The following is a 10,533-nucleotide window of genomic DNA, read 5'->3' as shown; positions in this document are numbered from 1 at the left end:
TGGGGGAGGGGGTTCGGGGGAGGCTGGGGAGGGCAGGCTCGGAGCCGCGCGGGGCCCAGCGCTGCGGACGCCCCCACTCCGCCCGCGGCCGCCGCCCCCGGATTATTTATCCGCAAAGTCCCGCGCGCGCCCATTGGGCCGAGGCCCGGGTGTCAGCGCGAGTCCCGGCTTGCCATTGGCCCCGCACACGTGCGGCCTTAACTCACGTGCTTCCGGTTTGAAGGCAAAAAGTGTGCCTGGGTGATTTTTTTTTAAGCGAGAGTTTGTGCAAAGATCCGAGCTGTCAGAGATTTGAAAAAAAAAAAAAAAAAAAAAAAAAAAAAAAAAAAAAAAAAAAAAAAAGGCAGCCTGGCGCTGGCGGAGACGCGCTCTCTCCCTGCAAAAAAAAAAAAAAAAAAAAAAAAAAAAAAAAGCAAAGGCGATTAAAGGCGCTGCCAGCCTCGCGCTCTGGGCACAGCTGAGCGTGACACTCGGGGAAGTCAAACCCCTCACTCCTACCTAGAAAGATGGCTAGACTTTAAAGACTGATTTTTTTTTTCCTTTAAGAAAAAAAAATTCCTGGAGCTTTTTTTTTTTCCTTTCTTTTTTTTTTTTTTTGCTTGTATTCTTTTCTTTCTTTTTTTCCCCTCTCTTTTTGAAAACCTAATTTTTATTTATTTTTTATTTGGCCGTGGCTTATCCCCCATTTCCAACAAAATCCTTGAATCTGGTTGCAGAAAGAAAGAAAAAGAAAGAAAGAAATAGCCAAGTGTCTCCATATCTGGATGTCTACAAATTAGAGAGAGGGACGAGAGACAGAGCGATCGCTGATCTAGCTGCTCGATATAACAAGCGAACGATCCAAGCAGGCCAGGCGCCTGGGCTTTCTTTCATTTCATTTTATTTTATATTTGCTCTTATTTTAATTTTTTTGCTTGCACCCGCCCCGTGCCTTTCGCCGGGGCTTGCTTCGTCGGCCTCCTTGCTTGCTTGCTTGCTTGCTCGCTTCCTTCCTCCGCGCACCCCCTTAACGGGTCGCTGGCAAAGTGGGGTGGAGAGTGAGGCCGGGGGGGCGGGGGCCGGCGCCGCGGCCGGGGTGGCGGGGCGGCCGAGCATGGAAGAACAGCAGCCGGAACCGAAAAGTCAGCGCGATTCGGGCCTCGGCGCGGCCGTGGCGGCGGCGGCGGCCCCGGGGAGCCTGAACCTCACCAGCCTGAGCAGCCCCGCGGGCGGCGGCGGCGGCAGCAGCAGCGGCAGCGGCAGCGATGGAGACAGCGTGCCGGTGTCCCCGCAGCCCGCGCCCCCCTCGCCGCCCGCGGCACCCTGCCTGCCGCCCCTGGCCCACCACCCGCACCTCCCCCCGCACCCCCCGCCCCTGCCGCCGCCGCCGCCGCCGCCGCAGCACCTCGCGGCACCCCACCCGCCGCCGCCGCCCGCGGCCCAGCTGCACCGCACCACCAACTTTTTCATCGACAACATCCTAAGGCCGGACTTCGGCTGCAAAAAGGAGCCGCCGCCGCCGCAGCAGCAGCTCCTGGTAGCGGCGGCAGCTGCGGGAGGAGTTGCAGCAGCAGCAGCAGCAGCAGCGGGAGGAGGCCGAGCGGAGCGTGACCGCGGCCAGACCGGCGCAGGTAGAGAGAGAGACCCCGTCCACCCGCTGGGCACGCGGGCGCCCGGCGCCGCCTCGCTCCTGTGCGCCCCGGACGCGAACTGTGGCCCGGCCGACGGCTCCCCGCCGGCTGTCACCGTCAGCACGGGCGCGTCCAAGGCTGGCAACCCGGCGGCGGCGGCAGCGGCGGCGGCGGCTGCAGCGGCGGCAGTGGCAGCGGCGGCGGCGGCGGCGGCGGCGACGAAACCTTCGGACAGCAGCGGCGGCAGCGGCGGCGGCGTGGGCAGCCCAGGTGGCCCCGGGGCCAAGTACCCAGAGCATGGCAACCCCGCCATCCTGCTGATGGGATCAGCCAACGGCGGGCCCGTGGTCAAAACTGACTCGCAGCAGCCTCTGGTATGGCCCGCCTGGGTCTACTGCACGCGCTACTCGGATCGTCCGTCCTCCGGTGAGTACCGCCATCTCCCCCGATCGGTGCCAAGCTGGCCCCCCAAACTCAGCCGCCTTGCTCCAGGGAGCAAATGACTCCCTCATCCCCGGCTTCTCATTAGGCTTTCCTTCTTTTGCTCACCCGGGGCCCGGTCAAGGCCCAGAGTGCACCCAGTTTAGAAGCTCTCGGCCTCTGCGCCCACCCAACTACAGGAGGCTGCCGCTCGGGATAAGAGAAGTGCCTGCCAGCCTCGATCCTTTATTCTGAGCCCCTGGGATCTTCTTTGTATTTTTATCGTTATTATTCTTAGGAATTCTAGAATCAGTCGTTTATTTTATTTAAAAAAATTTTTTGTGTGTGGAAAGGGCGTTGAGAGCCAGCAGCGGAAAGATGGGCCTAGTAGTTCTATTCAGCGATTAGGATCTGCAATCCTGGCCAGACCCTACCGAAATCGAACACGGCTTGCTTAGAGAAATAATAGTCGCCTACTATTCTTACAGACATTAACGCCATTTCGACATTTTATGCAGAATTCACTGAGCTAGATTTGAAAACACACGGCAAGAGAGAGAGAGAGAGAAAATGAGAGAACGAGCAAATACGCTGATCTTGGTTTCTCTTCCCCAAGCTGGGTAGCAAAGGAATTTTGACCCGGGTGGGTAGAATCCAGGGAATGGCACTGGTCCTGAAGATGAGTGCCAAGAGGTCTGGCCACTAGCTCTGCAGAACTAACAGACAGGTGGTAGGAAAGGAGAGAAGCCACGGTGGGTTTAATCGGGAAGAAAGCAGGATGGCCCCTTTCTCCAGAACTTCTCCCCATTCCTCTTCCACATTCTCCTGCTCTATCCTTGTCTTCTTTCACTTCTACCTTCCAGACATCTACCAGTTAGGTTTCCACCAGCCACGGGCCTATTTGTTGGTTTTTATTGTTGTTGTTGTTTTTCCTTTTCTTTTCACCTTGATCTTCCTGTAACCAGTTTACAGGGGTCCAGTGTCTCTCCAGTTTGGAGAACCACTGGGATCAAAGCCGCTAGGCCACTGAAAAGTAGGCAGAGGCCTGTCCAGCTCTCCAGTGTCGTGGAGGCCTATTGGGTAGCTCGACGATGGCCTCAGGGGCTCTGGGTCACCATTGGGGGTACAGACATTAGGGTCTGGCAGGAGCTGGGCACTTCAGAGCTGGGCACCAGCTCTTACTTGTGCTGGCTTCTCTACTGCTGCCGCTGGATCGATTTGCGCTATCAGCCCCCACCATCTCGAGCCCTGTTATTGACACGTAGGGCTCCTTGAATCTCCGAAAAGCTGCTTTGATTGACTTGCCTGATGGATAGAGTGATTGAGCTGTCAGGCCATGCACTTGGGTTGGCCAGGAGGCTACGATTTTATTACAAGTGTCCGTGGCTCTGCACACACAACATCCGACAGCTTCGGTCATGCACGCTGCAGGCTGCAGCTCCGTCTGGTCTTTCCAGAGAAACGCTGGTTTCCTGAGCTGTCCCTGAACAGCCATCATGCTACCAATTCAAATCCAGGCCTTTCTGCCTCCAAACTCAGCCTCCCAGCCCTTCTGCACCCTCTTAGGAGCGGGCCATGGCTTTGTTCTCACTTTCTTCCTTCCCACTGCTGCTTCTGCCCTGGCCAAACGGGAGCCTAAGGAACCTCAACCCAGACTGAGTGGTTTTAGTGGGCAGACCTGGGTTCCTTTATCACCGAACAGCTAGCGACCCCAGGCAAATCTTCTGTTCAACTGGCCCTTTTATTGATAGGCTTGGATCCCCCCTTTTAGGTGATGTCAAACATGAGCAGGCCTTATAGGGACTTTATTTGGCTTAACTAGCTCCCATAACAAAGATCAGGCCCAGCAGTACTTGTCAGAAGACTCTAACGGGAGTTGGTGGTTTGAGATATAGCCTTTTAGTGGCAGGCAACCTTCCATCTCTCTACTCCTCTCTTCAGGCCTGGGCTTTCTAGCAACCCTCATCCCATATTCTGTTCTAGAGTTCACCTCCCCAGGAAAGCTTCTTTCTTTGCTGGTATGAAGGGCAAAACTCCTGCATTCCAAGACTTATTTTATCTCTATCTTCCTTTTGCCCTGCATGCATTGAGCATGGAGTTAGTTGCTTTTGCAAATGCCATAGATGAGCAGGGGAAGCAAGAGGTGGCTCCGTTTTGTTAGGTCATAGTTTTCAGTCCTGAAATTGCCGCTGCTTTGGAGAGGTGCGGTGGAAGAGTGGGAGAATAAAAAAGGTAGTCTTTCTGACTTGTTCCTCTAAGGAACAAGGAAGAGATGCCTGGGCCAGGCCGTGTAGGTAGGGTGAACAACTTCAAAGAAGAAAGCGGTCAGTGGTGCCTTGGGTCCTGAGAAAGGAACTCCCTTTGGACCCAAGAAAAAGAGGGAGAGACAGAGCAGAGATCATAGTATACTGGAGATAGGAGACTCCCGAAGAACAGACTCCCCCTTGCCCCTTATTTCCTGGGGTTATATACAGATGAGGTCTCATTGTAGGGCCCCCTCATGTAGGTGTGTTTTGAAAGGAAAAGGAAGAATTCATTAACAGGCTGGTGATTCCTCCCAGCGCAATGTCTTTCCAGCCCCAGTCTGGAACCTCTTTTTATTCCTTGATGTGAGACCAGCAGGCCCCTGACCTTCAACTCTGGGCTGGGCTGGTCTTACACAGAATATCGCTTCATCTCGTTCAAGATTTAAGCTAGTAAACGACTTCCACGGTTGTTAATTGTGTTGTAAATGTGTACTGAGTGCACATAATACCTCTGGTTTCCCCCCCCCATCCGAGGCCCTTCTGCTGCCCCAGAAGGAAGCCTAGGGACCCCAACAGCCAGGCGAGAGAGAGTAATGGGCTAGTGGGAGGAAGGGAGTCCAGATGGGAGAGGAGGGTGATGCGGGGCCTTGACAACCTTAGGGGCTCCATCGGCTTTGCCATTCTCACAGCTTCCTCTGCCCTCTCCCCGTCCCCTCCTGCCCCACCCCTACCCTCTCTGCTCCCACCCCCACCCGGCCCGATTTGCTACTGCAGGTCCTCGCACCAGGAAGCTGAAGAAGAAGAAGAACGAGAAGGAGGACAAGCGGCCCCGAACGGCATTCACGGCGGAGCAGCTGCAGAGACTCAAGGCGGAGTTCCAGGCGAACCGCTACATCACGGAGCAGCGGCGGCAGACCCTGGCCCAGGAGCTCAGTCTCAACGAGTCCCAGATCAAGATTTGGTTCCAGAACAAGCGCGCCAAGATCAAGAAGGCCACGGGCATCAAGAACGGCCTGGCGCTGCACCTCATGGCGCAGGGACTGTACAACCACTCCACCACCACGGTGCAGGACAAAGACGAGAGCGAGTAGCCGCTGCTGGCCCCAGCCACCGCAGTCGGTCCCGGGTCTCCACACCCGCGCCCCCTCCTGGTACTGCCGTCGCCACCTCGCCAGACCCTGGCCAGCCTGGGGAGAGAGCCTCCGGGCTGAGCAGAGGAGGGAGGGAGCCAGCGGGGCAAAGGAGAGAACGAGTTGCTCAAAAATGGGGAGTCACTTTCGAAAGAAACATTGGTTTTCTTTGTAGAGGGAGAAAGACTCGGACAGGTGCTATGGAAAAAAAAAATAAGATCTATTCTCTATTCACAGTATAAGGGACGAAACTGCGAACTCCTTAAAAGCTCTATCTAGCCAAACCGCTTACGACCTTGTATATATTTAATTTCAGGTAAGGAAAAGAAATATGTGTAGCGATCTCTATTTGCTGGACTTTTATTAATCGCCCTTATTATTATTGTTATAATATTATAATTATTATAATTATTTTATCCCCCACCTCCACCTCGCTGTCCCAGGCCCAGTTTCGTTCTTTTTTGTTGTTGTTGTTGTTGTTGCTTTTATTCCTCCGCTCCCTTTGAATGTTCTCGCTGTTTCCTTGCCTCCCACCCCACATCGCTGGCCCATGTTTCTCTGGGACTTTTCTTTGTGTGCGTGAGAGTGTGTCCCCTCGCGTGTCTGCCCTCCTCCTTTCCCTCGAGCCCGTTTTTCTGTTCGTTTGTCTGTTCTGCACCCCCCCCTTTTTGTTTTTCGGAGAAAATTGTTGAGAAATACGACCCCACAGACTGCGAGACTGAACCGCCGCTACAAGCCAAAGATTTTATTATGTTCAGAAACCTGTAGTCTGAAATAAATGTACACTGTGCTCACGAGCCGCGAGCAGCCTCCCTCTTTGCGCGCATGAAGCCCAGGGCGGAGACCATCCTCCAAACGCCTCCACACTGTCTAGTGCTCAGAGTTCCTAATGGGGCCTGCGATCCCCCCCTCTTCCAATGAATCAAGCAAACTAGGGAGAGGTGCAGTGGGAGAGGTGGCCGAAATTCAGGGTCTGGGGGATCTGGCAGGGCAAGCCTGCTTTCACATCGCCTTCAAAAGAATCCCCAGGCCTGAAGCCCCAGTCTGGACCAGAAACGATGGCGGGGCCCTTTCCTTCTTCTGGTGAGGCCCAGTGCTATCGAGGCCTCCTCCAATTCAACCTGCTCCTCCATCCAGAGGATTCCTTTCTTTCTTCCTTTTGCCTCCTATTCTGGCTATCAATGATATCTCTCCTCGAAGCGAAAGGCTTTTTCCAGAGGTGAAGGTTACCCCTGGTTTTGTGGGCTCTGCCAGGACGAAGGTTTCTCTGCCTAGCTCTATGAAGCTTTTTTGAAAGTGACCATCTGAGTCAAGAACAGCACCTGGAACCTTTAGGGCCTCCGTCTCCCTCACTGCATAGTCCGAGGAGAGGCTGCCCCTGTTTTGGCAAAACTGCAGAAAAGGCAGCTGCTCCATCCATCTCTGTTGGGATCTCTGTGGGTCCCCAAACAGTGCCATGGACACTTGCCTGCCTCCTCCCCAACACCAGATTTAAGTAGGGTTCCTCTATTTGCTTTCTGACCAAGGAGGGGGCCCATACAAGCCCTTACCCACCCCACCTCCTGCCCCCAGGACCTCCAGACACCTGAATTTCCCAGAGGAAAATGTCTGGACTTTTTCCTGATGGATCTCATTCCTGGGTAGCACTGGCTCTCCACATTCATAGATGAAAATGAAAATGGGGAGGTTCCTCTTCTGGTAGGATCATCTCTCTTTTGTTCAGGATTTTTGTCGTGAGAAATATTTTCCTCATCTGCGTTGTGTACACATGCACCTTACCTGTGTGGTTAGATATGTTGGGGTGTCTGCAAGCATGTGCATAGTTGACCCTGTCTAGTACCAGGGCTTCTGACCCCCAGCTTCTCTGTACCCTTTCACACAAGGAGTGTGTTACTGGGCGTTCCTCATTATAATCAGTTGCACACTTGGATGTTTGTGAGTTTACTGTGTGTTTGTATGTATGTGCACACACATGAATGCTCTTTGGCTCTGAACAGCAGTACATCTGCAGGTGTGTCTGTGCCACTCTGTTTCTGTGACCTTCCCTAATTTCTTTCTTGGTTTTGCAGGGCTGATTTTCTGAGACTTGAAAATGGCCACCTATTCTATGGCCCCCTCTATTTTGTCTTTATAACAACCCTCCAAGTTGGGCCACAGTAAAGTATCTGAATTAAGTCTTTAGAGACAATAAAGCAAAGGATCTTTATTATTATTTTTTTATTTTTTTTAAGGGACGGAGATTTAGGACTTTAATGGCCCAAGGCATGCATATGACATTGCCATGGACTCCTAACTTCATGGTAGTAAATCTCTTTCTTCTTTCCCCTTCTCACCTACTTGGGCATGTGAAATAACCACAGCACATAATAGATGCTCAGCCAATTCTTTCCTGAAGAGTTGGAAGTCTTGAGATGGGTCCTTTTGGGGGAGTTGGCTGGGGCAAATACTTTTCTCATGATGTAAACCCACTCATTGGTGTGGGAGGGGAAAGCTAAGCTTTCTGGTTAGATAGAGGACCTGAGACCTGGTACCCAGTTTATTTCTCCCCTAACTCAGACAGCTTAGAACATCAAGAAGAATCCCTGCTATATAGTCAGATATGATATAGGAGCTCTAGGGAGAAATTAACCTCATTGTCTAGAAATTCTTTTTTTCTGTCCCTTGTCCAGCTGTGCTCCCTTTGGGTCCCTAAATGTTTCTTCACCACAGATTACAGGCAGGGCAGGGGCCAATACAAGCATCAACTCCAGGAACCAATCTGTCCCTAAAGGCACCTATTTACCTCCTCCAAGATATCAATGCCAAGATTTCTTCTTCTGTACCATAGATGAGAAGGAGAAAGGGATAACCTCCTCCAGGACTGTAACACTACAGTCAGTATACATGTATCATTATTATGTAATTTGATTTCTTGTCTACTATCTCTCAATTATTATGGCCAAATAGAATCTTTCTCATTGTTCAGTGGAGGACACCAAAGCATTGAGGATGTAAACCTTTAATCCAAGCTTCCTCTTTGGCTGTGTCTTTCCTGTTTTGTCATTTATTCCTTGTTACTGCCTTTACCCCCAGAAACCTGGCTATGGCCCACCCCCCTACTCCCCATCCTGATCATGTTTCTAACTTCCCTCCAGCCCTTCTCCCTACTTTCTAATTGATTGGGGTAAACCAGAGGGGCAGCAGGGTGAGGGAAAGGACTCTGTTTACACCCTCCTTTTTGTACCTCCTTTAAAAAAGAAAGTAATAATAAACATAAATAGTCATTGATTTCTCTGATTTATGGGACTGCCTTAGTGAGCCGCTCGTGTATTAAAGTCTGAGACTACATCGAAATAAATACTGGAATGCATGTCCCAACTTCCTTATTTTCTACCTTTTCCTTTTTCTTTTTTTTTTTTTTTAAAGATTGGATTGAACCATAAACTTAAATCTTTCTTAGCCCAAGAGGAAATACACACTAGCCAAGTCTAAACAGTATTGATTCCTGGCTCTTTCTGGGGGCAAAGGTTTCTGTTTTGTTTTTTTTTTTTTTCTTCTTCTTCTGAAAATTCCATTTCCTTTAATAGGTCATGGGGAAGAGTTTTCCAGGTGGGTCTAGACTCTAGAGGAAGGGTGGGGATATTAAGTGAATGAATGGTGTAGTATGTCTGTTGAAGCTTAATGTTTGTGTGTTCTGTGGAAGCATTTGCATAGGATAGTACTGAGTTCTGTTTATTTTGGTCTTGGGGATGGAGTGTGAAGTTGATTGTTATGTCTATAAGTACAGAATGACTGTTGGTGTTTATGGGTGTGAGTGGTAGATTCTCTGACCCCCTAGATGGGGCTGCTTAGTGCACTGAGAGAATGGCCTGCTACCCTGTGCTTTGTGTGTTCTCTACCTCCAATCCTTGACATTTACAGCAGAATTTCCAGAGATATTTGACCAAGCAGGTCAATGTGCCTTAGTCCCAATGCTCCCGGTCCTTCTTGACAAAGGCCTAGTTAATTGTAGGAACAACATGGTAAACTGATTGGCTCCCACAGGCCAATGCCATGGTCTGAGAAGCATAAATTGGACTTTTTGTCCTGAATGAGGGTCTGCCCAATTCTCTGGGGGTGACCATCAGGTCCTTCAACCTAGCTTTTCCTTTTTGTGATCTGGAGTAAAGTCATTTCTTGGAAAAAAAAGTCATTACTTGGTTAATTCCTTCCTTCAGATGTGTGAAAATGCTCACAATTCTCTGTGTGTTTCCTTCTCTTTCACACACATATACAATTCCACAGGATAAGGCTGTAAAGGGGTGGGAAGATTTTGCTTTATAGTCTGGGATCCATTTAATTTGTGTCATCAAGAGTTCAAATGGGATATATGGCAGAGTTGCTCTATTCTCCTTGCCCATCCCAAAGATCCCAGTTTTCATTCCTCTACTTTGAACTCACAGAACATGGTTCCTTTTGGTGGCAACTTATTGAAAGAAGCAGCACATGGGACTTGTCCAACTCTACTAATAAACAAATGCTATAGGTGAATTCTAATGCAAACTCACTGTTGGAGGGAATCCTGAAGTTTCTTGCATAAAGAAGTTCATTTCCCCCAAAGTAATATGTGTCACTCAAAAGCACTCAACAAGCAAGGGCAAAACTCCTAGGCTTTCTGAGTCCAGTGACTTTCCCATAGTTCCATTGAGCAGGTGGCATTAATGTACACATGACATTCAGCACACATGCCCACAACCTTCTATATACAAATACTCATAGGAATGTCTATATAAGCATATGTAAATGATGCACACACATACCAATATAAAGCAGGCTTATATATAGAAGTGGCTTATATATAGACGTATATTCCCAGCAAGCACAAGGATATTGCAAGTGCAGATATTTTGGGCATATACTTGTACATAGTATGGACATATCTATCTTCTTGTCCCAGCATGTGAGATTGACTTCTACTGGTGTAGCTACAGAATAGAGATGATGGAGAAGCATTGAATGCTGACTGGGAAAACCAGGAGGAAGGCAGCCCTTTTTTTTCTTTCCCCACTGACAGCTAGTTCAGTGACTGAGTCTTAGACATAGTCCTGGTTGCTCTCATTAGTTTTCAACCTTCTCACATGCCCTGTACAGTGCCAAGGGGTGGGTGGT

At 50.3% G+C, this 10,533-nt stretch overlaps 1 protein-coding gene across 1 annotated transcript; it reads left to right on the top strand.

The window, feature by feature from the left end:
* The first annotated feature begins 1,093 nt into the window (after positions 1–1,093).
* On the top strand, positions 1,094–5,367 carry EN1 (engrailed homeobox 1). Its single transcript, XM_049773147.1, has 2 exons — positions 1,094–2,036; positions 5,051–5,367. Exons 1-2 carry the CDS (start codon positions 1,094–1,096, stop codon positions 5,365–5,367), a joined length of 1,260 nt encoding a protein of 419 aa, XP_049629104.1.
* Positions 5,368–10,533: the final 5,166 nt, after the last annotated feature.

This window comes from Suncus etruscus, chromosome 5 (assembly GCF_024139225.1).
Source record: "Suncus etruscus isolate mSunEtr1 chromosome 5, mSunEtr1.pri.cur, whole genome shotgun sequence".
Lineage (NCBI taxonomy): Eukaryota > Metazoa > Chordata > Mammalia > Eulipotyphla > Soricidae > Suncus > Suncus etruscus.
The sequence above is the reverse complement of the archived record's forward strand: the minus strand, read 5'-3'. Positions and strand labels throughout refer to the sequence as shown.

Coding starts and splice junctions, on each gene's coding strand:
- EN1 (XM_049773147.1), top strand. CDS start 1,094: ATGGAAGAACAGCAGCCGGAACCGAAAAGTCAGCGCGATTCGGGCCTC. Junction 2,037..5,050: donor CTCGGATCGTCCGTCCTCCG/GTGAGTACCGCC, acceptor TTGCTACTGCAG/GTCCTCGCACCAGGAAGCTG.